We start from the raw sequence: 26,903 nt of genomic DNA on the forward strand, positions 1-26,903 counted from the left end.
GTATTTTGTCTTGCTAAACAATAGCGATTGCTGTTCTGTGACTCTTCATTACCCATCCCATGTTTGGTAATCTGCGTCACACTGAATGTTCACCTTACGACTTGAACAACTTATTTCTTGTTCTGTTTCTTAACTTTTGAGTTTTAGTTTTTGAATCCTTTTCATGTTTTTCATGCTTCCCTGAAAACATAATGCTCACCTTTTTGAATCGAAATCATTGAAGGCAAAAAATTTAACAGTCGTGGCCAGAATTGGCTGATAAATTTGAAACACATTTTTATTGGTACATGAACCCACAACAGAGCAGGGTTAGTTTTTGGTAGTATTTTTTTTGTTTGTTTTTTTTTTTTTAGTCAAAAGCTTTTCTAATTTTTGTGTAAATTTCCTTTCCAGTGAATCTGAGATACTTCATCACGATAAACAGTATGAGCCGTTCTACTCATCTTTCGTGGCGCTCTCCGCACATTACATCACCACTGTTTGTGGACAAAGTAAGTGTGTTTTTATTTAAACGTGTTATTTCAAATGAAATATTACTTTGCCAAAAGTAAGCTATTTATATGTCATTGCTAGAAGCAAGCGGCACTTAGGTATTAATCTTTTTTTAATTTTTTTTTTTAAACAAATTTTCTCCCCTTTACTTTTTTGTGAATAGTCCCCAGAAATCAGTTGCTGTCAGTAGCTGCAGCATGTAAAGTATTGATTGAATTCTCGTTGCTGCGGCTCGAGAACCCGGACGAAGCATGCGCAGTTTCACAGGTGAGATTTTTTGTTGTTGTGTGTGTGTATATGGCTGTTTCTGTTTGCCCACTTGTGTTGTGCCTCATGAATTTTGGTTTATTCCCTGTTCTTTTCCAGAAACACCTAATTCTCTTAATAAAAGGTCTTTGCACCGGTTGCAGTCGACTAGATCGAACAGAGATCATTACCTTCACTGCAATGATGAAGTCTGCCAAACTTCCACAGACTGTCAAGACCCTTTCTGATGGTGAGGAATGTGTTGACACTTTGTATTCTGTCCCTGTCTGTTTAATAACATACATAAATAGCTGGTTTTATCGGTGGGTCTTTGTGTTACTTCTGTTTTCCCTTGGTACAACCCCAATTCCAAAAAAGTTGGGACGCTGTGTAAAATGTAAATCGAAATGGAATGTGATTTGCAAATCTCACGAACCCACGTTATTCACAGTAGAAAATAGGAAACACATCAAATGTTTAAACTTAGGAAATGTACCATTTTAAGGGAAAAAAAATAAGATAATGTTGAATTTGATGGCAGCAACATGTCTCAAAAAAGTTGTGACGAGGGAAACAAAAGGCTGGAAAAGTGCTACTAAAAAGAAACGGAGGTTAATTGGCAACAGGTCAGTAATATGATTGGATATAAAAAGAGTATCTTAGAGAGGCAGAGTCTCTCAGAAGTAAAGATGGAATGGAAGCATATGTTGCTCTAAAACCTGTATATACTTTGAGCATTATGAGATTTGCAAATCATTGCGCTCTGCTTTTATTTACATTTTACGCAGCATCTCAACTTTTTTTGGAATTGGAGTTGTTTTATAGGCCGAAGTTCCTGGAAAGAGCCAGACACGTATTGTTTATAAAATCATGGCAGTTTTTATTTGATTTTGTGTGTGTGTGTGTGTGTGTGTGTGTGTGTATATATATATATATATATATATATATATATATATATATATATATATATATATATATATATATAAAATATAATATAAAATATTAGTTACTCTTTTGTTCTAATGTTACCGGGTACATGGTTTAGAGATGCAGGTGGTGCCATCATGCTTGAGTGAATGAAGGATGGAATATCAACATACTTGTTCCAATGGGTTTCACAGCTTTTTCTTTTATTTATTTTTTCCATTTCCTTTGGATTTTAAAAGTAAAATAATTTTTGTGTTGTTAAGAGTACGGTGTCCAGGACATTGGAGAGTAAGATTTGAGCAGGCTATAACAAAGGGTTTGTTTTTTTTGTAATAAATAGGATATTTCACCTTTACATCATGTTTCAAAGAAATTCGCAATAAGAATGTTCATGTCCTTAACTTTTTTTGCCTACAAATACAACTAGCCTCATCTTAACATAACCTTAATGAACCGTTTCAACGTTTTATTAAGGCAGCACTTTTTGTGTTCATTTCAAACGAGGCTTGATAATCACTGGTGTCTGCTGTTACTACTAAATTTTGCACATTGTCATATTTAACCTCAGCATTGTCCCGACATTATCTAGATAGGAGGATCTGTTCTGTTACTTAACAGGAAAATTTAAATTAGCTTTGAGTTTATATTTTCTTGGTACTTCATGGACAGTCTCTTGAGCCCCATAGTACATTCTCATTCCCTTGTTCTATTGTCCAGTGGAGGACCAGAAGGAGCTACCCACCCCAGTCAACCCTGAGCTTCGGCACAAAGAAGTACAAATGAACTTCTTCAATCAGCTGACCTCAGTGTTTAACCCCGACTTTACCGTCCTGTCCTCGCCCTCAGCCCACATGCAGGTCAGCTAAATTGCATACACAAAGGGACCAAGCGTACATCTCTGTGTGTGTATGTAAATTTTGTGTGCCAAAATATGTATATATGAAATTTATATATAAACTTTTGTGTGCCAAATTTTGTATATATACCTTGAAATTTATCTGCCATTTTTTATCATAGGCTGAGGGTGAAATTGATGACCAAACAACGACAGATCAGGCTGCACAGGCCAAAATGAAGAATGCCTTCATCTCACAAAATGTGTCCAGTTTACAAGAATTGGGTGTGTGGTGTTTTTTCTTCTTCTTCCCTCCTCCATAGTGCATAATTTCTTAAGGTGTTTTCACACATTCCATTTGAATCGAAACCTGGTCCGTTTTCCCCCTCAGTGTGGTTCGTTTATGCAGGTGAGAACACCGCAATCGCACTCGGGTACAGACCAAAACAACTGGTCTGAGATGGTGGTCTTGGTACGGTTGCAAGTAAACTGTAGCACAGTTCAATTGCAGTGAGAAAGTAATAAGACCACTGGTCAACCCAACTGCAGGAAGTGAACCAAACAATTTTTGGGGGGGATGTGAGCTGCTAAGCTGAACTGGGAGACACAATCTGTCTCCTTTAAGCCCTACCCACCCCACTTGAGACATTTTTGTGCTTTTGGTTTGTTTAAGTACACCGTGAACCAAACGGAACCTAACCAGATAGCAAATGAACCAATATTATCCGTGTCACTCTGATTTTTGTGCTCGACAAACGGATTAATAGGTGTGAAAGCAGCCTTAATGTTTTGAGTGTGCAGTATTATGTATGGACAAGAAGCCTTGTTCTAACTCTGTAAATATCATTTCATCTTGTCGCAGGAGGCTCAGAAAAATTGCTGCGCGTGTGCCTCAACCTGCCCTACTTCTTGCGCTACATCAACCGCTTTCAGGATGCTGTATCGGCCAACTCTTTCTTCATCATGCCAGCTACTGTTGCAGATGCCACCGCAGTCCGAAATGGGTGAGGCTGAAATGCTGTTTTAGTGTCTGATGGACTTTTATATTGATTTTGAGTAGTCGGTTTTTTTTATTGTTTGTGTGTGTGTGTGTGTATATATATATATATATATATATATATATATATATATATATATATATATTTATTTTTTTTATTTTTTACCTGTCAGATTCCACTCCCTTGTGATTGATGTAACAATGGCCTTGGATACTCTGTCCCTACCTGTGCTTGAGCCTTTAACTCCTGGGCGTCTCCTTGATGTGACTGTGCTAGCCCTGAGCTGCCTCTATGCAGGTTTGGTAACTAATAACCCCTGAGATCTTTAAAAGCTAAAGCTGTGGTTATTTGGGGAATATGGAAAGATATTTGGTCTTCATTTGCAGGTGTTAGTGTGGCAACGTGCATGGCCATTCTGCAGGTGGGCAGTGGCCTACAGCTTCGCACTGCCTCAACAGGCTCAAAGGAGGAAGATTACGAGAATGATGCTGCAACCATTGTGCAGAAATGTGTATGTTAAGACTTCTGTGTTTAACTACTTGTGTCATGTTTTTAGTGATGCACTTTCTGATTTGATTCTGCTCTCTCAGTTAGAGATATATGACATGATCGGACAGGCAATCAGTAACTCTCGACGAGCCGGAGGGGAGGTAAATAAGAACTCTGTTAATTTAGATCATTGCTTCTGGAATTTCCAGTGCTCTTGGATATACATCATCTTTAATCATTGTATGTCTTTTGTTTGTTTGTTTTTTTGTTTGTTTGTTTTGTTCTCCCCCGGATAGCATTATCAAAACTTCCAACTGCTGGGTGCCTGGTGCTTACTGAATAGCCTGTATTTGATATTGAACCTAAGCCCCACTGCCCTGGCAGATAAGGGGAAGGAGAAAGACCCCCTGGCAGCACTGCGGGTTAGGGACATCGCTGCCCGCACCAAAGACGGGGCAGGATCCCCTAAACTGGGCCCGGGCAAAGGGTAAGCTTCAATTTTAAAATTCCTATACTTTCCATATTTTGCATCATCATCTTAACATTTTTCCTTTTTTTTTCTTTGTTTTGTGAAGGCACCAAGGTTTTGGGGTTTTGTCAGTCATTCTGGCAAACCACTCAATCAAGCTGCTCACTTCACTATTCCAGGACCTACAAGTGGAGGCATTGCACAGGGTAAAAAAATTATTTTATTGTTACCTTCCCATTGGAATTTTAAATGTTGCCTTAACAGGCAGTTTAGTGTAGTTCATTTTCTTCTTTTTAGGGATGGGCTAGTGATGGGCCACCAGCAGAGTTAAACATCATGGCACAGAGCACATCAATTCAGAGAGTTCAGCGGCTTATCGACTCTGTGCCTCTTACCAATCTTCTCTTTACTCTGCTGTCCACCTCCTATAAGAAGGTAAGCAACTTTGGCCTGTTAACGGAACACACCAGCATTTATTTCTTTCTTTCTTTCTTTCTTTCTTTCTTTCTTTCTTTCTTTCCCTTAAAATCTTCTACACCACAATACACAACACCTGTAATGTTTGTGTACAGGCATGTGGACGCAAAACTCTTTTACGACGGGTGCTTTAGGCACAGTTGTTGAAATCCATCAATAAACAAGCAATATGTGGGCAAATAAGATGAATTCCATCCTATTGCTGTTCTGCTTAAGCAATAAATAAATTAGGATGAGAGAGACATTACCGGAATTAACTTGTCTTGCTTAAATGGTATTCTTATGTTTTATTCCACGTTGCAATACTGGAGGAATAGAAGTAGAAAGAGTTCTGCTGATTTGCATTGTCCCTGAGGTTTTGTGGTATCTGTAAACAAGCAGAGTGAAAATGAGGCATTTTCATGTTTATTTTAAACTACGTTGTCGGGAATGCAGTCCCACTCCTGAAAGGATGAATTATGTCGTTTTAGAGCCTAATTTACAAATACATTAGACTGAAGTATTCATGAAATAAATAAATGTAAATAGAAGTGGGTAAATAGGCTGTCCATGTAATGGTAATTAATTGGTAATTGCACATATATCATTGTATTAAAGTATTACTTTAATCCTCACCTTTTAAAGACTCCCATGCATGGCTGGGTATAAAATGTTTCATTTGGTTTTAGGCCTGCGTACTGCAGAGACAAAGGAAAGGCTCAGTGAGCAGTGATGCCAGCGCCTCCACTGACTCCAACACTTACTATGAAGATGACTTCAGCAGCACGGAGGAGGACAGTAGTCAAGGTAACCAATGCTGCCGAGTTCTCTTTGAATCAGACCTTAAAGATTCAGGGAGGGGTAGATAGTCAGTCTCCAGAAATTATACACATTAGAAATTAGAAACAGAATATATTCATAGAGCAATCTTTTATGTTTGTGTTAACTTCAGCTTTCCACTTTAAGTAAATTCAACACTGAATTCTCTAGTATAGGCCAATCTTTTCATTTAAAAAAAAATCTGGGCTGTTCTTTCATTGGCTGAGTTAGATTCAGGGTTCAGGCGAGTGTGGAATAATTTGATGCAGTTGCTGAAAGCTGCATACAGTAGTAGGCGGACCAGAGTCAGGCCACCCAAGAACTTAGAGACAGGTCAGTTTAATTCTGCTGCAGAGTGCTCTTGTACACCAAGCATGCTCTGCTTAACTGCACCGCCATGGCAGCTTGCACGCCTAGTGACAGTGTCCGTTATTTCAGCAGAGAGAAGACAGGAGAGGACAAGAGCAACTTGTGTCTCAGGTCAGCAGATTTCTGCATTAGCTCAGCCTTGTAGCTTCTCAATGTGCAACTTTTTATTGTCTTTTCAACAATAAAGACTTCATATAGTCTTGTACACGGTTTGTGGAATCAGCAGCTCTGTTTGCCTGCATACACTGCCATGAGTGACTCTGGAGATGAACCTGGCTGTCTGCATGTTCACAGATGACGACAGCGAGCCCATTTTGGGCCTTTGGTTTGAGGAGACCATCTCTCCCAGTAAAGACAAGGTGGCACCTCCCCCTCCTCCTCCACCCCCTCCTCTAGAGACCTCGCCAAGGCTCAAGAGCCCTAGCAAACAGAATGCAGGAGAGAATGGGAACATTCTGGCTAGTCGGAAGGACCCTGAGCTGGTGAGGACAGACTGCTGTGTATTCAGTCATATCTGTGAAATCTAGGGATGCAAAATTGAACACCACACAGTTACTGTGAACTGAGCTCAGTGTGGGTCATTTTATTTAACTGCGTATATTTTATTTATTTATTTTTATTATTATTATTATTTTTTTTTTTAGTTCTTAGGTCTGGCCTCTAGCATTCTGAATTTCATCACCACATCTATGCTGAAGTCCAGGAACAATTTCATCCGCAACTATCTGAGCGTGTCCCTCACCGAGCAGCACATGGCCACTCTGGCCAGCATCATCAAAGATGTGGACAAAGATGTTAAGGGTGAGAGTGTGTGTTTTATGGATGTACACATGGATATAAAAGTGGCTGTTCATTAATTTTAAATTCAATTCTAAATTGTACATGGCTTTGCACAGATCAGGACATTCATTTGTGTTGGTTTATGCTTGGGGTTTCCTTTAGGTTCCTGTGATGAAGAATTTGCCTCTGCTTTGTACCATTTTAACCACTCATTGGTAACATCAGACTTGCCCTCTCCAGCCCTTCAGGTATATAGATTGTGCCACTTGTATCAATTTATTTGATTTATTTAACAAATGTAATGACTGTTTAGCTATTTGGCTAACACTGACACACTGTTTCCAATCATTTAGAATACATTGCTGCAGCAGCTAGGTGTGGCTCCATTCTCTGAAGGTCCTTGGCCCATGTACATCCACCCACAGTCGCTGTCTGTGCTCTCTAGACTGTTGCTCATCTGGCAGCACAAGGCCAGCCTTCAGGGGGACCCTGATGTCCCTGAGTGCATGAAGGTCTGGGAAAGGTGAGCGCTTTCCATCACATTACTCAGCACTGAAGAACTCCTTGCATTATTCATCTGGCGTTCTTTCGACATTTGCTCATTCTTTTTTGTTAACGTCGTAGGAATGCAGAACCGCCTCTGGCCATTCAATGATAATAGGCTTGATTGTGTGTACTGTAAGAGTTGAACTAAACCAGTAACGCGGCATACACATTTTCATAGGTGTTGTCCAGAGTGCCATACAAAATTGATCGAAGTAGTACACGCCCATAAATTTTAACAATATAAGAATATTTTGTTCGAGAGTTTGAAGGTTTGTTGATTTTAAAGGCTGCTATGAAAGCTGTGCATCCATTGCTGAGGTAAGCTGTTCTGTAGTCTCTTTGCTTATTGCAAATGCAGGGTGACCTTGAGCTTTAAACCAGATTGTTGCACGCCCAAAGGAAGCTGACGAGCAGCTGTAAGTGGGTTCCATTGACTTGTGTTATTTGGTGCAAGGCAGAAGCTCTGAAATGATCCCTCTGCTCGATGCAGGTTTGTGGGCACTCTGAAGCAGCACACTTTGCAGGGAGCAATGCCCAGCGAGGAAGACCTTAATGTTGAGCACCTCCAGCTGTTGCTTCTCATCTTCCACAACCTGTCAGAAAAGGGTCGTCGCACTGTCCTCACTCTCTGCACACAGGCCATCGCTGAGGTGGCCACCCACGTAGACTCCCAGCTCCAGTCCGTGCCCCTTAACCTGGCTCGCATTCTTCTGGTCTTTGACTACCTCCTACACCAGTACTCTAAAGCCCCTGTGTATCTGTTTGAGCAGGTAAGAAAAGACATTTGCACAGTTCTCATTTTCAATAAAAATGTTTTTGTTCTTGTGTGTGTGGTGGCTAGATATGGTTTGTTTTATCAGGTGCAATACAATCTTCTGACTCCCCCTGCGTCTGGAGCCAACACTGCCCAGGAGGGCACAAAGAGAGGCTCCACCCCACTTTACTATGGTTTTAAGGAAGTGGAGGAAAACTGGGCCAAGCACTGTTCAGCAGATTGGAGTAAGTCATATCTCTTATGTTTCTCCCATTATTGTCAAATCTATTCAGCCAATTTTGACATAAAAACATGCCATTAGAAAGTTATACATTGTTGACTGCATGTGTTCTTGTTTTAGATTCTAACGTACAGCCCAAGTTCTACTGCGTTCTTTCCCCTGAAGCTTCAGAAGATGATCGGAGTCGACTTGACAGCAAGGTAAAGCCAAACGCCATGGCCAGTTTGTGCACAAAATAATTTTAAGAACATTCTTGGCTAAACTCTGCTTTTTCATTGCGTTTTAGGTCTTCCAAGTGTTGTTCAGCGGAGCTGTAAAATATGACAACTTGTATTACTCTCTCATCTCCCTACTGGCTGCAGGGTCTCGTGTCGACACAGCCAGGAGACAGGAAAGCAAACCTATTACCCCTGTTGTGAGTAACATTCAGAAAAAATCAGTTACAGACACTCTAGCCACTTTTCCACTGCACGGTACGTTTAGTGACGCCTCAATGTGGGTGCCATCTTCCACTTGCCTTCTTGTAGGAATAATGTTGTCTTATGGAATCCCTGTACAAATACATGGTCAGGCCACATTTATTCAGGGACAGTTCAGAACCACTAGTTAAGGAGAATTCCCTACTCTAGTGCGTGGCTCAAATTTAGTATCGGCTCCGCTCGCTTGGAACCTCAACCGAGGTGGTACTAAAAAAAAAAAGTACCACGTACCCGGTACTATCCATAGTGGAAAACCCCCCAAAAGCAAGCAGATTCGAACCGTACCGTGCAGTGGAAAAGTGACATTTATGTTCTTTTGTGTGTGACTTTTCCACATTTGTGATTCTTGGATTTTCTCTATTTAGGTATTAATATATGGTGCTTGATCTAGATTGGCTTGATATTTTAGTTGACTAATTGTAATACACTTTAAATACTTACATTGCTGGTACTCATTTCCATGCAGGAGGCCTGCTCCCTGCAGTACTATTTTTTGATCCTCTGGAGGATTCTAGGAGTGCTTCCCCCCTCTAAAGCCTATATTGAGCAGCTGAAGATGGGTAACAGTGATCCCAGTGAAAGCGACATCCTGCACACACTTAGGTGGTCATCTCGGTTAGGTGTCAGCACATACGTTAACTGGATTAAGGTGCGTTCTCAAACATCGTCATGTGAACTAATGTTTTTGTTTTACTGAAGTGTTTTTTTTTTTTTATAGTTATTTCTCACTTCCATTGTTCATTCTTCACCCTGATCAGGAAAACTTGGTGAAACAGGGTGTGAAATCAGATCATGCCACTTCTTTGATTGAAGTGGTCTCTTCTAAATGCAGTGCAGTGAAATATGATGTAGAGATTGCAGAGGAGTACATTGCCAGACAGGTAATGGCCAGATGATTTTGAAATGAAGATTCTCTTCTATTACTGAAAATGATTACAATACTAAAGAACCTCTTCTCTCTGTACTTTTTCCATATTGGGTTTTTAAAATTTTTTTTAATTATTTATTTATTTATTTATTTTTTAGATCTCATCATTCTGTTGTGTGGATCCCAACAGCATCGTGCCTCTTCACCAGATTCCTTCCCTGCAGATCATTTACACCTTGGACGCCGTAATCTCTAAAGTACAGGTTTCCCGTAACGAGCACTTCTCCAAGGTGGCAGCAGAGACGGACTCCAACAAATCCTTCGAGATCACCAAAAATCTTCTGCCTGCCACACTGCAGCTTATTGACATCTACACAGCCTTCACCAGGTCCGTACTATATTTGTGGCTTACGATGAGGAATAGTTTTTTTTTTTTTTTTCCATTATGTAAAAAAAAAAAAAAATTTATGTATGTTCTATCTATCTCTCTGAGTGAACCAAATTAGTTTTCTTGTCTGGTTTCCCCGGGTAGATCCTACTTGTTAATGAGCCTCCCTGAGGATGGCGAGAACAAGCCCACAGAAGCCAAACTACAGGGCTATGCTGCTGTGTTGTCTATTGGCTCCACACGCTGCAAAGCCAATCTGCTTGGTAAGGATACTGTGCACTTGCACAGGACATTTTCTTTCTTTTTGTAAAGAAAAAAATAGACTTGTACCAATATGGAATCACTATTGGATGATTGACTGGTTTAAGGGAATATTTGAAAATTGAAAGGTACACATTTTGGATCTACAGTGAGGGGGAAAAAAGTATTTGATGCCCTGCTGATTTTGTACGTTTGCCCACTGACAAAGAAATGATCACTCTATAATTTTAATGGTAGATTTATTTGAACAGTGAGAGACAGAATAACAACAAGAAAATCCAGAAAAACGCATGTCAAAAATGTTATAAATTGATTTGCATATTAATGAGGGAAATAAGTATTTGACCCCCTCTCAATCAGAAAGATTTCTGGCTCCCAGGTGTCTTTTATACAGGTAACGAGCTGAGATTAGGAGCACACTCTTAAAGGGAGTGCACCTAATCTCAGCTCGTTACCTGTATAAAAGACACCTGTCCACAGAAGCAATCAATCAATCAGATTCCAAACTCTCCACCATGGCCAAGACCAAAGAGCTCTCCAAGGATGTCAGGGACAAGATTGTAGACCTACACAAGTCTGGAATGGGCTACAAGACCATTGCCAAGCAGCTTGGTGAGAAGGTGACAACAGTTGGTGCGATTATTCGTAAATGGAAGAAACACAAAAGAACTGTCAATCTCCCTCGGCCTGGGGCTCCATGCAAGATCTCACCTCGTGGAGTTGCAATGATCATGAGAACAGTGAGGAATCAGCCCAGAACTACACGGGAGGATCTTGTCAATGATCTCAAGGCAGCTGGGACCATAGTCACCAAGAAAACAATTGGTAACACACTACGCCGTGAAGGACTGAAATCCTGCAGCGCCCGCAAGGTCCCCCTGCTCAAGAAAGCACATATACATGCCCGTCTGAAGTTTGCCAATGAACATCTGAATGATTCAGAGGACAACTGGGTGAAAGTGTTGTGGTCAGATGAGACCAAAATGGAGCTCTTTGGCATCAACTCAACTCGCCATGTTTTGGAGGAGGAGGAATGCTGCTTATGACCCCAAGAACACCATCCCCACCGTCAAACATGGAGGTGGAAACATTATGCTTTGGGGGTGTTTTTCTGCTAAGGGGACAGAACAACTTCACCACATCAAAGGGACGATGGATGGGGCCATGTACCGTCAAATCTTGGGTGAGAACCTCCTTCCCTCAGCCAGGGCATTGAAAATGGGTCCTGGATGGGTATTCCAGCATGACAATGACCCAAAACACACGGCCAAGGCAACAAAGGAGTGGCTCAAGAAGAAGCACATTAAGGTCCTGGAGTGGCCTAGCCAGTCTCCAGACCTTAATCCCATAGAAAATCTGTGGAGGGAGCTGAAGGTTCGAGTTGCCAAACGTCAGCCTCGAAACCTTAATGACTTGGAGAAGATCTGCAAAGAGGAGTGGGACAAAATCCCTCCTGAGATGTGTGCAAACCTGGTGGCCAACTACAAGAAACGTCTGACCTCTGTGATTGCCAACAAGGGTTTTGCCACCAAGTACTAAGTCATGTTTTGCAGAGGGGTCAAATACATATTGCCCTCATTAAAATGCAAATCAATTTATAACATTTTTGACGTGTTTTTCTGGATTTATTTTTTTGTTATTCTGTCTCTCATTGTTCAAATACATCTACCATTAAAATTATAGACTGATCATTTCTTTGTCAGTGGGCAAACATACAAAATCAGCAGGGCATCAAATACTTTTTTCCCCTCACTGTATTATGCTCTGTATCTAGCACATGAAAGATAGCATTTTAGATGCCAGACCTGTTCTGGTTGACTTTATTTAGGATAAAAAGTTTGTGTAAATTTCATTCTTACTTTAAGTGTTGCATATGCGATCAGAATATATGATGAGTAGATTAACATTGCCCAGCCTGAATAAGTTATTTTAATTAACAAGTTAGACAGATATCACCTCCATGGTCAGGATTTGTGTACTAATTATCCAAGAAATCTTATTACTTCAATACTCTCAAGTATCTCTGTATACATACATCATACGGGGGAGGGGGAAATGGCTTAATTGCTTGCTGCGGCTATTTTGTTTCTCTAGTTGGAGTGTACTTCTAGGTTTGGGCTAAATTATAATTTGCAGTTCTTTTATATACTAATGTGTTTATATTAAAAATGTATACAAACTACAGCTAATATTTTTGTCATTTCAGGTCAGACAGTAATGCAGAATCTGCCATCTGCACTTCAGACCCTGTGTGAGACATGGAACAACATTCACACTAATGAGTTTCCCAACATTGGCTCCTGGGTAAGTGTGTTCCTGCTAGTCCGATTTCTGACTGAATAGAATACTTTTGCTTTTCCATCAGCAACAGGTGTGTTCTAAGGGTTTTTTTCCCCCCACCCCACCCACAGCGAAATGCTTTTGCCAATGACACCATTCCCTCAGAGAGCTACATCAGTGCTATCCAGGCAGCCCACCTCGGTACACTCAGCAACCAGTCTTTACCATTAGCTTCCTCTCTCAAACACATCCTGCTCACACTTGTGCGCCTCACTGGAGATCTCATTGTGTAAGTTGCATAACTCTGTTATGTGTACACCTGCATTTTATTTTTTTTCTCCCACTCCAAATCTCCAAGAACTTGAAATGCTTTGTGTAAACAAGCCTAGGAACGTTGTTTGAGCCCACTGGCCCATAAATGTGATTTTCCTATAGGACTGAGGAGCTGAACCCTCCCCAGGTGATCCAGACACTTCTGCCACTGTTGTTGGAGAGCAGCACAGAGAGTGTCGCAGAGATCTGCAGTACCTCCTTAGAGAGGATCCTGGGCCCTGCCGAGTCCGATGCCTTTCTGGCCCGTGTATATGAGCGTCTAATCACCGGATGCTACAACATCATCGCCAACCACTCTGATCCCAGCAGGTGAGACAGGAGATGTTTAACTGAGATGATGTCTGAGATCTGAAGCATGAAGTCAAATTTGAACGGTATCATGAGCATTCTCCCTGTTCGACTTTGTCTCTCAGTGGACTGGATGAGTCCGTGTTGGAGGAATGTTTGCAGTATCTGGAGAAGCAGCTGGAGAGCAGCCAGGTCCGCAAAGCCATGGAGGAATTCTTTTCCTTCAGGTACTGCCCAGCCTGACTATGTTTTCTTCTCCCCAGAGAAATTGCTTTGTTTAAAATGAGCGTCACTTTGTCATTTCTGTCTGCAGTGGTGAACTGGTACAAATCATGATGGCAACTGCAAATGAAAATTTATCTGCCAAGTTTTGCAACAGGGTTCTGAAGTTTTTCACCAAGCTTTTTCAGCTAAGTAAGTCACTCCAAACAGTAGAAGACTGATCTCTAGGCCACATACACTACCAGTCAAAAGTTTAGACACGCCCATTCTTTATTTTTATCTCTCCCCCCCAATGGGAACTATGGGAATTATGCTGTGATAAAAAAATCCAATTTTAGCATCTTCAAAGCAGATGCCCTTTTTGCCTAGAAGTTTCAGAAATGTATTCACAATTATATTTTTGTCTACAACACCAATTTCAAACATTTAATCATACACCTTCAGATCAAAAGATTTTTAAGATCATGAGAAACATTTCAATCAAGTCACTCCAAACATTTGACCACTAGTGTACTGTCCAGTATAATCTAATGTATTTCCTTTCCATATGTTCTGTGTAGCGGAGAAGAGTCCCAACCCTAGCTTGCTTAGCCTGTGTGGTTCTCTGGCACAGCTGGCCTGTGTGGAGCCAGTGAGGCTGCAGGCCTGGCTCACTCGCATGACCGCCTCACCACCCAAAGATTCAGACCAGCTGGACACCGTGCAGGAGAACCGGCAGCTGCTGCAACTCCTCACTTCTTACATTGTGCGAGACAACAGCCAGGTGGGTGAGGGCGTGTGCACTGTGCTGCTCAGTACCCTCATCCCCATGGCCACAGAGATGCTGGCAAGTGGAGACGGAGCCGGCTTTCCCGAACTCATGGTTATTATGGCCACGTTGGCCAGTGCTGGCCAGGGTGCAGGACATTTACAGTTGCACAGGGCTGCTATCGACTGGCTCAGTAGATGGTGAGTCATAAAAAAGGATCACAACTCTCCCTCAGCTTTCCTCTCCTTTAAGATTTCTCATAATTTCACCAAACACTCTCGATTTCTCTATATACCCCCAAAAAGTGTTGTTTTTTTTCCACTTTAGTCCCAGATGTTATTGAATGTGCGTGGACACTCCAATTGAATTAACATGATTTTTTTTTCTTTCAGTAAAAAATATTTATTTCAGAAGAACGTTGTGGAGAAAGTTACTGCCAATGTTTCACAAGGAAAAGTAAGCACAATAGTTTGTAATATTTAATAACAATAATAGTTTGTATGAAGTTTTAAGGACTCCTTGTTGGGAAGTTGTCTGAACTCTGCTGTAATTTTTTCAGCACGCCAGCATGTTGGAGTGTGCATGCCACATAATCTCATATCTGGCAGATGTGATGAATGCACTAAGGCAGAGCAGTGGTCAGGGCTCATCCCAGATGTTGATGGAGGGAGAGGAGAAAGCCATTGAGGTGGACTCAGACTGGGTGGAGGAACTGGCTGTGGAGGAGGAAGACTCTCAGGCTGAGGACTCGGTCAGGAAATTGTCTGCTGTCAGGGTCTATGAATTGGACGTCTTGGTATTAGAAGCCTAATTCTTGCTTCTGTTTGGGTTTTTGTTTTGTTTCCTAGGATGAGGATTCTCTTTGCAATAAGCTTTGTACCTTTACCATTACACAGAAGGAGTTCATGAACCAGCACTGGTAATGACGGAAGAACTAGCCATCTACTATATGTACCTACCAACCCCCCCCCCCCCCCCCCCCCCCCGACAATCTACACTGATTTAAAAATACAGCACTGGCCTTAATACTCTCCTTTCCCTATACAGGTATCATTGTCACACCTGTAAGATGGTGGATGGGGTAGGTGTGTGTACAGTGTGTGCCAAGGTCTGTCACAAAGACCATGAGATCTCCTATGCCAAATACGGCTCTTTCTTCTGTGACTGCGGGGCCAAGGAGGATGGCAGCTGCCAGGTGAGACCGAATACTTCAAGTCATCATGGGAAAAGAACAACAGCGGTAACTTTGGCTTGCAAATCAGTTATCATTGAAAGTCATGAGCTCATCCCATTTTATTTTTTTCCTTTCAGCCCATCAGGATTTTCAATATCGTTTTCACGAATCATCATATTTCCTTCATGTTAACTTGGTTATACATTTAATTGGTGATTCAATAAACTATCATTTTAGCCGTACAATACATTTCCCTAGATATTTAAATATTCTTAGCTGTGGACATGTTAACATTAAACCATTACATCTCTCCTGCATGTCCCTTTTAAGACTGGATTATACTTGCTTTTAAACACACACGTGTCCTGTGTCCGTTTGGAGCGTCACTGCTGTACGCGCTGAGAAATCGATGCTACATGTCCGTGTGGTACAATGTCCGCATACACAGTGGCATCATACAATACCGTGTCCGCAAAGTAGTATCGTCTGAAATCACATTCTTGCATATGCTTCTAAAGGTATCGAGTACTGACACCTAACCATTTTACCTATAATGGTTGGTGTTTACATTTTTAGAAACCTCACATCTAGATTTCAAACCCAATGAAAGGTTTCTCTTGCAGAACAATTTTCTGGATCTTCTAGATTATTAAATACTTTGGGAATATAAGGTGATGATTTTCGATTTGAGACGCAGATAATGAAAGTCATGATGACTGAGAAACCGCTCGTCAGTGAGTTTAATGTAGCTGTGCGTGAATGCATACTCAAAGTTTTACAGCTTTACCTAGAAACCTGACAGGATTCAGGATGTTTTAACTCTTATGTGTCATCTAGTGGATGTCACTTTTTATTGACCAGATAAATAATCTGTTTCCGTAACGTACGCAGATGAGCATGTGAGCAATACCGTTCGCGTTGCTGCTGCTTCTGTACGCGCGCACAAAGTCACGCGCCAATTATAATCCAGGCCTTAACGGCATCCCAAAGCATGTAAAACTAATCAGAATGTCTAATTACCTCTGACATGTCCTGTTAAAAATCAAGCTTGGTCTGTTAAGTCCTCTTGTACTCCATGGTACCCCATTTAACATGAACAGAAATAACTGTTTCAAGTATTTTAAATGTATGTTTTGTCCACATGTTTGAACTTTGTTCCACATGTGTTTGTTGCCCAGGCTCTGGTGAAGAGAAGCCCCAGCAGTGGAATGAGCTCTACTATGAAGGAGTCCTCAGCTTTCCAGAGCGAGTTACGAATGCCCGAAAGTGCCATCCGGCATCAGAGTGCCTCACCCGCTGACAAAGGCAAAGTCACCATCTGTGATGGCAGGAGCAGCGATGAAGAGAAGCCCAAGAAAAGCAGTGTGTGCAAAAACATTGAAGGCTGCAGAGAGGACCTTCTAGCCCAAGTGGTAAGAGTGGTTGATCCGTGGGATCCTGTTACTTAGGGGGGGGGAGGGGGAATTCTGTTGCTTCAAGTGGATTAAGTTGAATTCTAGGTGATTATTAATAGCAAAATGGTGCATCCTTTTTTTATTTATCTTTTTTAAATATAAAGATTTCCAGTTTTCAAATTTATTTATGGTAAAAACAAATTACAATACGATATTAAAAATTTGAGATGCACCTGTAAATTATAACATCTCTAAATGCTATTTAAAAGTTTAAACCAGTTTGAAGGAAAACACAGCCTTCTTAACTTGATGAATGCCTTCAAACACTGTGCACATAAACACCAAGATGGACAAGTACCACTTAGCCGAGGACTGAGCTCATAGCAAAAGGTTCAAATATCACTTAAGAGATACGGAATTGGTCCAGGATTGAAAAGTCAGATGAACAAGTTTACGTAAAATGATTTGGCGTCACTCCGTAAATGGAGAAGGAGCTCAGATTTGAGGAGGATACCCCAAGTTGACTTTTCAGTTACGGAGGTATTTCATGTCATGAAAGACTAGGTCCCCATAATTTACTCTGTCGAGAAAGGAGCATTCACTAAGTTGTGCAAAATAGTAACTGTGCCATCTATAGCAAGTAATGCAAACTATGTTTTTATATATATATATGTGTGTGTGTGTGTGTGTATATATAATATATAAATAACGTATGTATATATATAACGTGTGTGTGTGTGTGTGTGTGTAATATATATATATATATATATATTCCGTATGTGTGTGTATATAAAACGTACACCCTTTATTTAAAAGAACCACCGTTTGCATAATTTGCTATCAGAGTGTCTGCGGGTCCTTAAAAAGTCTTAAAATATCTTAAGTTCCTTAATGTAAAAATAAGGTCTTAATTAAGGCATTAAAATGTCTTAAATTCACGTTTCAAAGGTCTTAAAAATGCAACCGAACCGACACCATAGATGGATTTAATTTTCGCTCGTTGCTGTTTGAGATGGTAAAGCTGTGTGACTGTGTTGCTCTTGGAGTGTGTGTGTGTGGCTCCGTTCACAATAACTTCATTTCTGTGTGTGCTGGGAGTTTGAGTCGCTTATAACGTGCATGTAGACACAACTCACGCCAGATTCGCTTTGGTTTTATGTTACCGTAATCTCAAACATTTTTGTGGCAGAGGTTTACAGCATTTCACCTGATTGGTAATGAGAAGTGAATCTAAAAAAAAAAAAAAAACTGTTGCCAGCTAAAAGGAGGTCTTCCTGCGGTTTTCCGCCAAAATAAAAGCCACAAGGTCTAACGCATAAAAGGCAGTTTAGTCAAATGTATTACGATTTGTACCCACAAATAAAAATGTACTACAGGTAAGTATTATTCAGTGCAATAGTAATATTATAAACTAGCAAAGTTTCTTTTATTTCATTTTATTTTTTTTCTTCTTTACAAGAATTTCTGTGCATTTATAACACTACTTGTTATATTACCCTGGCATTAAATTTCAAATAAACCTAGTAAACACTGCTGCGAGGGGGTTACTAATACAGCTGCTAAACGAGTGATAGTAAATTCTAAATCTTTTTCTCTTCTGACTACCATAATCCATCACATTTTTTCCCCTCTCTTGGAAAGTCATGGGAAGGAAATACTGGATTTTTTTTTGTCGTTCACTGTTGGAGCAAATTGTAATACAAAAAGGATATTTGCTACAGTCTCTCATCTACCTCTATAGAAGTTTACCCTACTATAGTTTACTTAAACCCAGGAAAGTATGTATGTATATGCATGAACACAATCTATTATAGCTGATGTATTGTGTAGCATGATTGAAGTGATGTGCAGGTCTTAAAATATTTTGGAAATGTCTTTATGGTATTAAAAAGTATAAATTTATATAGTGCTGATACCTGCAGATACCGTGTGCTATAGATACCCTGTGCTATAGGTGCTGTTACAACCCTAACCCTAAGTCCATTCTAATAAATAAAAACTTTATTGTAAGTGCAGTACTAAGAACAGAAAAAATCTAATGCGAGAGGCGTTCATAAACCGGGGAGAAATCCCCCTCCCGGTCTCTTACTATGGCAACTCTATGGCACTTTTTTTGTTTTGAGAAATGCTGCATCACTGGAATTTTGAGATGACTTAGTGGTGTTCTTTGTATTATACTTATAAATAAAATATGCTTATTTTCATCTAGTATTTGGCATTAGTGTATTTTTATTTATTTATTTTAAAAGTTTTGAACCATTTGCCTATTCCTCTTTTGTGTATCTCAGGCAACTTCGTCAACAGCTGCCCTAGTGCTGGACCTGCTGAGCTTCCTAATGGATGCCATCCAGACCAATTTCCAGCAGGACTCGGCTGTGGGCAGCAGCAGCCGTGCTCAGCATGCTCTCAATGAACTGCACACCCAGGATAAGACTGTAGAGATGACTGACCAGCTCATGGTACAAACAATGTCCTAAGCACCATCAAGGAGTCTGAATGTTACAGACTTTAATTTCTTGACTGTTTTTCAGTACAAACGCTACTGTCTGTAAAGACGAGTTGTTGTTTTGTGTGTTTGTGGCTTGTCCAGGTTCCCACTCTGGGCTCTCAGGAGGGTGCATTTGAGAATGTAAGGATGAACTATAGTGGTGATCAGGGCCAGACCATTAGGCAGCTCATCAGTGCTCACGTTCTGCGTCGTGTGGCTATGTGTGTGCTGTCTTCTCCCCATGGACGCAGACAGCACCTTGCTGTCAGCCACGAGAAGGGCAAGGTAAGTTCACTGATGATACCTTGGCTCTCAATTGAACTTTTTTGTGATTGATCAGTTGATGGAGGAAGAAAAAAACTCATTGATGCACATAAATGCATTATAACCATCTATAGAAATCCTTCAGCTGTTTAAATGTTTCAATTGTATTATGTAAATCCTTGTTTACGGCTGTGAAAGGTTTTCATCAAGCTGTATGTGTAACGTTTACGACTGTAATTTTTTTCCCCTCAAAGATTACAGTCCTGCAGCTGTCGGCCCTCCTGAAGCAGGCTGACTCCAGTAAGAGGAAACTGACTCTGACGCGTCTGGCCTCAGCACCTGTGCCTTTCACGGTCCTCAGCCTGACTGGAAACCCATGTAATGAAGACTACCTGGCTGTGTGCGGCCTCAAGGTAATGCAAGTCTGAAAATATATATTTTAATTGGAACTCTTTTACATCTGTAAAATGGCTGAACTACATGCGTGTCTCCAATTTCTAGGACTGTCACGTGCTCACGTTCAGCAGTACAGGCTCTGTGTCAGATCATTTGGTACTGCATCCTCAGCTGGCAACTGGAAACTTCATAATCAAGGCCATCTGGCTGCCTGGATCTCAGACAGAACTAGCTATTATCACAGCTGACTTTGTTAAGGTGAACCATTCTCCTGATATTGATACTTCAGTCTTGAGGGGTTACTAGTTATAATCAGAGTATTTCAGACAAATGCTGCATGCTTTTGAAGGTTTTATAACTAATAGTTAATCCTTTCTTTCCAGATCTACGATTTATCTGTGGATGCCCTGAGCCCCATGTATTACTTCCTACTTCCAAGCTCAAAGATCAGAGACGCCACATTCCTGTTCAGTGAAGAGGGCAAAAACATAATCGTTATTATGTCTTCAGCTGGTTACATGTACACTCAGGTGATGGATGAAACCAGCAGCGCTCAGCACGGGCCTTTCTATGTTACCAATGTGTTGGAGATTAGCCACGAAGACTTAAAGGTGATTGCCTTTACTTTGTATACACAGAGATATAGATTCCTAAGCGTAGTTGCATGCTTGTAGTTAGAGGAAAGCGTTAAGGGTTTGCCGTGTTGGTTTTCCTCACAGGACAGCAACGGCCAGGTGGCAGGAGGAGGCGTGTCTGTATACTACTCCCACGTGCTGCAGATGCTCTTCTTCAGTTACAGTCAGGGCAAGTCCTTTGCTGCAACAGTCAACCGCAGCAACATGGACACACAAAGACTATTCACCATAAACGTTAAAGCGTATGCCACTTTCCTTAGTATCTTTCTAGATATGATGTTTTAACTGTCAAGAAATTTCTTACAGTATCCGAGCCATCTTAACATTTTTTCTTTCATGTAAAATACGGTCGTTTTTATTCTTAAATAAAGGTCGAATGGAGGAAGTAAAACCTCTCCAGCTCTGTGTCAGTGGTCTGAGGTAATGAACCACCCAGGGCTAGTTTGCTGTGTGCAGCAGACCACAGGGATCCCGTTGGTCATCATGGTGAAGCCAGACACCTTCCTGATCCAGGAAATCAAAACTTTACCTGCCAAAGCCAAGGTTTGTCCTCGGTCTCAGCATAGCAGTAAATGTGTGTGTGATGATTTGTTTTTGATGATTCTGAAGGCTTATTCTCTGCTGCACAGATCCAGGACATGGTGGCCATTCGTCACACAGCCAGTAACGAGCAGCAGCGTACTACCATGATCCTTCTGTGTGAGGACGGCAGCCTCCGCATCTACATGGCCAATGTCGAGAACACATCCTACTGGCTCCAGCCATCTCTGCAGCCCAGTGGTGTCATCAGTATCATGAAGCCTGTCCGGAAACGCAAAGCTGCTGCAGCTAGTGAGTTCACGCCACAGTACAGCTTACCGTAGCCTTAAATATTTTTAACCATAGTAATGTCTAAACTGATAATTATTGAAATCTTATTATTTATTTATCCTTATTATTCAGCCAATTTAGAAATAAAATGGTTTTAACACAAATCTGTAAGCACTTTTCCCTGTACGTTATACAAGTGTGTATTTGTAAGATTGCACCCCAGTCACATTAACTGACTGTACTTTAAAATGTCATAGATTTAATGCCCCAATTTAAAAAAAAATCTTACTTTTAGTAAATTAGCTAACTTTAGCAAAGTTCATCTGTACTGTAGCTGATGTAGTTTAATTGGGGGAAGCCGAAAATTGTGATCCTGTTAAGGTTAATTGTTCAGCCCTAAAACATTAATTCATACAAACATAATTGTTCATTAATAGTGGGGAAAGAAATAAGTTCAACTCATTCCTTTCCCCATTATGTTAAATCTTGGACTTTGTCACTCTTGCAGCTACACGCACATCCAGCCAGGTGACATTTCCTGTGGATTTCTTCGAACACAATCAGCAGCTCACAGAAGTGGAGTTTGGAGGCAATGACTTGCTGCAAGTCTATAACGGGCAGCAGATCAAACACCGCCTCAACTCCTCTGGGATGTATGTGGCCAACACCAAGGTAAACAAACAAGCAAGTAAATAAATGAATAAAGAATTAATAATGATGCTGCATTGAGTTAGTGTTCGTAATGAATATTTTCCCGGCAGATTACTGTTAGCATGTTTACAAAGCTAGTGTGTTTTTCCTCAGCCTGGTGGATTTACAGTGGAGGTGGTCAACAATAACAGCTCTATGGTGATGACTGGTATGAGGGTACAGGTTGGTACTCAGGCCATAGAAAGAGCTCCATCGTACATCGAGATCTTCGGCCGCACGATGCAGATGAACTTGACTCGCTCCCGCTGGTTCGATCTGCCCTTCACGCGGGAAGAGGCCCTACAGGCTGACAAGAAGCTCTCCATTTTCAGTAAATGATTTTCTGCACTGTATTCTGTGGTTCTGGAGGACTGCGATGTCAACCTGCATTATTTGATGTCCCTTCTCCCCCTCCCCCTTTGTGTCTGACCTTCACAGTTGGTGCATCTGTAGACCCTACAGGAGTAACAATGCTAGATTCCATTAAGATCTATGGTAAAACCAAAGAGCAGTTTGGGTGGCCTGATGAACCCCCTGAGGACTTCCCTTCTGCCTCAGTCAACAACGTGTGCAGCCCCAACTTGAACCAAGGCAATGGCACTGGAGACAACGATATAACCACACCCACTTCCACCAGCGGTACAGTACTGGAGAGGTGAGGCTAACCTGCTCGTGACCTCTGCTGCTTACCCCTAATTCAAATCATAATCAGTACCTCAGTACAGCCTACACAGCTATGAACCTGAATCTAAAATTCTTTATTTTTTTTCTTTAATTTCATTTCTCTATATGTAAATTGTCTTGTCTTCATGTTAATATATTTTGCCTAAATTTGCTTTAATAAACGACGCAAGAAGGAGGGCAGGGAGATGTGGCGTGGAGGAGTGTGTGGTGTGCCCAGTGCATGGCTACCTTCATAATGACTTGTGCTTTGCATGCTTTACATGTCTTCTGTTACATACAGATCATTTTTTTTTTTACTTGTTTCTTTCTGTGATCCTCACACATATTTCTTTTTCTTTGCTCCCAAAAACAATAAAATAAAGTTGTGAAACTGAGTCCTTATCAACATTGGACCGGTTAGTAAACCGCCCTTTTTTCTGCTTGTTTGCATGGTGTGCGTGTGAGAGTGTGTCAGCACATACAAGGCAAAAACAAAGCAGTTCTTGCTATGCTAAACTTGCTATGGCTAAGGAAAAAAAATGCAAGCAATTTTCACTTTCATGACATCTCATAATATTGCTTACTTTATTATGTGCTTTTAGCTGGGTGTATTTTTGGTGCAGTGATGTGCTAGACATGTTTGATTGTTAGTTAGTTATTTGCTTTGAATTGGGTGGTTTTAAAGCTTTTTTTTTTTTTAGGTCACTTTACTCTGACCTCCTGTTTTTTTTCCCCCCTAGGTTGGTGGTTAGCTCTCTTGAAGCTGTAGAGAGCTGCTATGCAATTGGTTCAGCCAGTGAGAAGGTGAGTAAAACTTGGTACCCTTGTTGGCACTTTAAGAACTAATAAGGAATTTGCAAAAAGAATTACGAAATTAATGTTTACATTTTTTTGTTCACTTATTTAGGAGAAAAATAAAGCCCCAGCTCTGGAGTTAGCCACTCTTCTATTGTCCATGCCGACTCCTGCTGGAGTCCAGCAGCAGACCAAAGGCCTTCTGGCCAGTCTGCACACTAGTCGCACAGCCTACCATAACCACAAGGTACTGACCCAAGTTACCCACCTGTAGATAATCAAGGCATCTCCTGTTTCCTTATTAATGACATAATGAGTACAAGTTGCTATTTAATTGTGGAGTCTCCTGTTTGCAGGATCAGTCTCTGCTGAGTAATGCAGTCCAGTGTTTAAATAGCTGCAGTAAGGAAAGCAAGGATTTGGACCCTGAAGTATTCCAGCGGCTTGTGATAACCGCCCGCTCCATCGCCATCATGAGACCCAACAACCTGGTGCATTTCACAGAGTCCAAAATGCCTCATCCAGAATCTGGTACACAATAACAAATGCTATTAAAATTGTATTACAATAGTAGTGTCCTAACATGTAGAACACTACAGGTATATCTTAATATTGCTCCTGCAAATATCCTGTTGTTTTCCTGTTCTTTTGTGCTGCATTAACTCTCATCGTCTCAGATCTGAGTGAGGATGGGCTGAGGCAAGCAGACACTGAAGGCTGTAGTTTCATTATGCAGCTTGTTAATAACTTCTGGAAGCTCCATGCTCTCAAACCCAAGAATGCCTTCCTTGCTCCAGCCTGCTTGCCTGGTAAATAGATGCATCTCAGTATTCAAGACTGTATTTAGTTCATATTTACAGAGACTGCGCAATAATAACTTTTCTCTCTTGGCCTTTTTGAGGACTAACCCATATTGAAGCCACCGTAAATGCACTCGTGGATATCATTCATGGCTATTGCACTTGTGAGCTGGACTACATTAATGTGGCCTCTAAAATCTACATGCAGATGCTGCTCTGCCCTGTAAGGTCTAGATTTGATTTGATGCTGTTGCACTTTACATATTTTGTTACCTGAAACATGTTAAATTGCTCCGTCTATAATCTGAGCATTCTGTACGTAACTAATATTTACAATCATTTCAGGACACCTCTGTGAGCTTCGCCTGTAAACAGGCCCTGATAAGAGTACTGCGACCCAGGAATAAACGTAGGCATGTGACCCTGCCCTCTCCACCACGCTCCAACACACCCATGGGTAAGTGCTATAATAGGAATTTTTTTAACCTCCAAAATTTGCATAAAACCCGAATATGCAAAGAGTATGTAATGGGCTCAAAACGTGCTGCCTTTGTCATCAGCATTCTCTTTTTGTATTTATGCCTCCACTGGTAGTATTCTTTTTCTGGGTGGTTGAATGATTGTAGGATTTAGGATTTATATGGCATGATCATTGTAACCAGCAGATTAGATTAAATTAGATTTTGGAAATGTCTGATTAGTTTTTTTTTCATCAATAGCTTTCTTTCTATTTAAAGTATATTTTAAGGCAAACATATGGGTAATTAAACTCTGAACAACTTGATTAGTTGTAGATAGTTGGTAGTGGAGGAATTTCGGTCGATGATGTTGGTATCAAGTACTACTTGTTTTCTAATGTGATGACTTCATTCCCAGTGTCTCATCTGCTAAAATCACAGAACAGGGACGTGAACATTCTTAATCTCCGTGCCTTATAGTGTAACAACATTTGAACATGGATAAATTACCTTCTAATCTCTCAGGTGATAAAGATGATGAAGACGATGATGATGCTGATGATAAAATGCAGCCCTCTGGTATGACTGGAGGAGACGGCGGCAGGCAGGAGAGCCAAGAACAAAGTGAGGTGGATCACGGCGATTTTGAGATGGTGGTGAGTTTTGCCCAAATATCGCCCCTCTTGGGTTCTTAGTCTAGTTGCATTATTAATGTCGTTAATATAATTATGAAAAAGGCATTTATTATGTAATGCTCTACTTTTTTTTTTTTCCCCCTTCTCTCTCGTTTCATCTGTGCTGTGCAGTCTGAGTCCATGGTTTTGGAGACCGCAGAGAACGTGAACAATGGGAACCCGTCCCCTCTAGAGGCTTTGCTGGCCGGGGCCGAGGGCTTTCCTCCAATGCTGGACATCCCTCCTGATGCTGATGATGAGACCATGGTTGAGCTAGCCATAGCTCTCAGTCTTCAACAGGATCAGCAAGGTTAAAATCTGAAACTTAGAATTGTTCCAACCGACTGGTTTAGGAGTACAGGAATTCTCCTATCCTGGTGTATGTGGGAGATGATATTTCTGTGTTTTACTGAAGTTGGTCTTATCAAAAAAGGTGGTAAAATTGCAATATTTTTCTACATGTAAATGGCCTGTAGGTAAATGTGGTGCTACATCGCAGCTTGGTTTGTGAAGTGTGTCTGCATATGTTACTGTTACAGGTAGCAGCAGCAGTGCTCTGGGACTACAGAGTCTGGGCCTTTCTGGCCAAGCTCCAAGCTCCTCCTCTCTGGATGCAGGCACCTTATCAGACACAACTGCATCAGGTAACTGCACCTGCTTTTCCTCAACTGTACTTTTCTTGAGCACATTCGTAGCAAAGTAAAATCCTTCATTTTATAGTAAGAATTTCTCATAAGATGCTCAAAAAATTTCATAATCCGACTTTTGGTGAACTCCTGCCCCTGCACATTTAGCTTTTTCCCCCCTAATTGAACTCTGCTCATTAGCTAGACTGAGCTAGGTTGATCTGGGTGAGTTAGAGAAGGTAAAATAGCACAGTGTGCAGGCTAGGGGTTACTCCAGGACCAGGATTATGAAGCTCTGGGTTTATAACTTTTAGATGTAGACCCTTATACATACTCAGTTGCTCATTTCTTAGCAGCACTAGTTGGCCATTTTATTAGGTAACTTAATTATAACTTATCATGTATGTGGGAACATGGTCTCTTTCTACTGATGGACAGGGAAGAGGGGAATACAATCAGTAATTGTATACTTGCAGAAAGCACCTATATTATATAGGGCTGCATGATTTTGGCCAAAATGATAATCCTGATTATTTTGATCAATATTGAGATCTCGATTATTTATCACGATTATTCATTGATTTTAGGGACAACATATTTTTATTGTACTTACTCATTTAAATAAACAGACCGCTGCTTTAGCCTCCATGCTCTGCTACATTCCTGCTAATGTACAAATCTTTGCATCAAATTAGACTGGTCCTTAAAGTGCATCGTCTCGTAGAAGCAAAATATAAATAAAATTGTA

At 40.9% G+C, this 26,903-nt stretch overlaps 1 protein-coding gene across 7 annotated transcripts in view; it reads left to right on the forward strand.

Annotated features, from left to right (window-relative positions):
* Nucleotides 1-26,903, forward strand: part of ubr4 (ubiquitin protein ligase E3 component n-recognin 4) — a 57,924-nt gene that overhangs the window by 5,320 nt on the left and 25,701 nt on the right. For 2 of the 7 annotated variants that reach the window (XM_053643949.1, XM_053643951.1), the window contains exons 2-59: nucleotides 394-491; nucleotides 656-759; nucleotides 859-988; nucleotides 2,383-2,522; nucleotides 2,683-2,785; nucleotides 3,363-3,504; nucleotides 3,671-3,795; nucleotides 3,885-4,009; nucleotides 4,089-4,148; nucleotides 4,284-4,474; nucleotides 4,563-4,662; nucleotides 4,754-4,891; nucleotides 5,602-5,719; nucleotides 6,170-6,211; nucleotides 6,395-6,582; nucleotides 6,745-6,901; nucleotides 7,043-7,128; nucleotides 7,234-7,403; nucleotides 7,917-8,196; nucleotides 8,287-8,425; nucleotides 8,542-8,621; nucleotides 8,708-8,836; nucleotides 9,367-9,549; nucleotides 9,659-9,781; nucleotides 9,927-10,156; nucleotides 10,301-10,419; nucleotides 12,624-12,721; nucleotides 12,829-12,986; nucleotides 13,133-13,339; nucleotides 13,444-13,545; nucleotides 13,632-13,732; nucleotides 14,101-14,488; nucleotides 14,681-14,744; nucleotides 14,848-15,039; nucleotides 15,137-15,207; nucleotides 15,336-15,528; nucleotides 16,641-16,874; nucleotides 19,145-19,315; nucleotides 19,447-19,629; nucleotides 19,863-20,021; nucleotides 20,110-20,262; nucleotides 20,388-20,615; nucleotides 20,724-20,881; nucleotides 21,011-21,182; nucleotides 21,269-21,470; nucleotides 21,958-22,121; nucleotides 22,254-22,470; nucleotides 22,578-22,794; nucleotides 23,186-23,218; nucleotides 23,543-23,606; nucleotides 23,710-23,844; nucleotides 23,954-24,128; nucleotides 24,275-24,406; nucleotides 24,499-24,620; nucleotides 24,743-24,854; nucleotides 25,381-25,511; nucleotides 25,662-25,839; nucleotides 26,069-26,173. In XM_053643949.1, coding sequence (XP_053499924.1) covers nucleotides 394-491; nucleotides 656-759; nucleotides 859-988; nucleotides 2,383-2,522; nucleotides 2,683-2,785; nucleotides 3,363-3,504; nucleotides 3,671-3,795; nucleotides 3,885-4,009; nucleotides 4,089-4,148; nucleotides 4,284-4,474; nucleotides 4,563-4,662; nucleotides 4,754-4,891; nucleotides 5,602-5,719; nucleotides 6,170-6,211; nucleotides 6,395-6,582; nucleotides 6,745-6,901; nucleotides 7,043-7,128; nucleotides 7,234-7,403; nucleotides 7,917-8,196; nucleotides 8,287-8,425; nucleotides 8,542-8,621; nucleotides 8,708-8,836; nucleotides 9,367-9,549; nucleotides 9,659-9,781; nucleotides 9,927-10,156; nucleotides 10,301-10,419; nucleotides 12,624-12,721; nucleotides 12,829-12,986; nucleotides 13,133-13,339; nucleotides 13,444-13,545; nucleotides 13,632-13,732; nucleotides 14,101-14,488; nucleotides 14,681-14,744; nucleotides 14,848-15,039; nucleotides 15,137-15,207; nucleotides 15,336-15,528; nucleotides 16,641-16,874; nucleotides 19,145-19,315; nucleotides 19,447-19,629; nucleotides 19,863-20,021; nucleotides 20,110-20,262; nucleotides 20,388-20,615; nucleotides 20,724-20,881; nucleotides 21,011-21,182; nucleotides 21,269-21,470; nucleotides 21,958-22,121; nucleotides 22,254-22,470; nucleotides 22,578-22,794; nucleotides 23,186-23,218; nucleotides 23,543-23,606; nucleotides 23,710-23,844; nucleotides 23,954-24,128; nucleotides 24,275-24,406; nucleotides 24,499-24,620; nucleotides 24,743-24,854; nucleotides 25,381-25,511; nucleotides 25,662-25,839; nucleotides 26,069-26,173 — 8,519 coding nt within the window. The remainder of the gene's footprint in view (nucleotides 1-393; nucleotides 492-655; nucleotides 760-858; nucleotides 989-2,382; nucleotides 2,523-2,682; nucleotides 2,786-3,362; nucleotides 3,505-3,670; nucleotides 3,796-3,884; nucleotides 4,010-4,088; nucleotides 4,149-4,283; nucleotides 4,475-4,562; nucleotides 4,663-4,753; nucleotides 4,892-5,601; nucleotides 5,720-6,169; nucleotides 6,212-6,394; nucleotides 6,583-6,744; nucleotides 6,902-7,042; nucleotides 7,129-7,233; nucleotides 7,404-7,916; nucleotides 8,197-8,286; nucleotides 8,426-8,541; nucleotides 8,622-8,707; nucleotides 8,837-9,366; nucleotides 9,550-9,658; nucleotides 9,782-9,926; nucleotides 10,157-10,300; nucleotides 10,420-12,623; nucleotides 12,722-12,828; nucleotides 12,987-13,132; nucleotides 13,340-13,443; nucleotides 13,546-13,631; nucleotides 13,733-14,100; nucleotides 14,489-14,680; nucleotides 14,745-14,847; nucleotides 15,040-15,136; nucleotides 15,208-15,335; nucleotides 15,529-16,640; nucleotides 16,875-19,144; nucleotides 19,316-19,446; nucleotides 19,630-19,862; nucleotides 20,022-20,109; nucleotides 20,263-20,387; nucleotides 20,616-20,723; nucleotides 20,882-21,010; nucleotides 21,183-21,268; nucleotides 21,471-21,957; nucleotides 22,122-22,253; nucleotides 22,471-22,577; nucleotides 22,795-23,185; nucleotides 23,219-23,542; nucleotides 23,607-23,709; nucleotides 23,845-23,953; nucleotides 24,129-24,274; nucleotides 24,407-24,498; nucleotides 24,621-24,742; nucleotides 24,855-25,380; nucleotides 25,512-25,661; nucleotides 25,840-26,068; nucleotides 26,174-26,903) is intronic. The other 5 variants (XM_053643954.1, XM_053643950.1, XM_053643952.1 and 2 more) reach the window with 5 other exon arrangements.

Source organism: Ictalurus furcatus, chromosome 15, assembly GCF_023375685.1.
Source record: "Ictalurus furcatus strain D&B chromosome 15, Billie_1.0, whole genome shotgun sequence".
Taxonomy (NCBI): domain Eukaryota; kingdom Metazoa; phylum Chordata; class Actinopteri; order Siluriformes; family Ictaluridae; genus Ictalurus; species Ictalurus furcatus.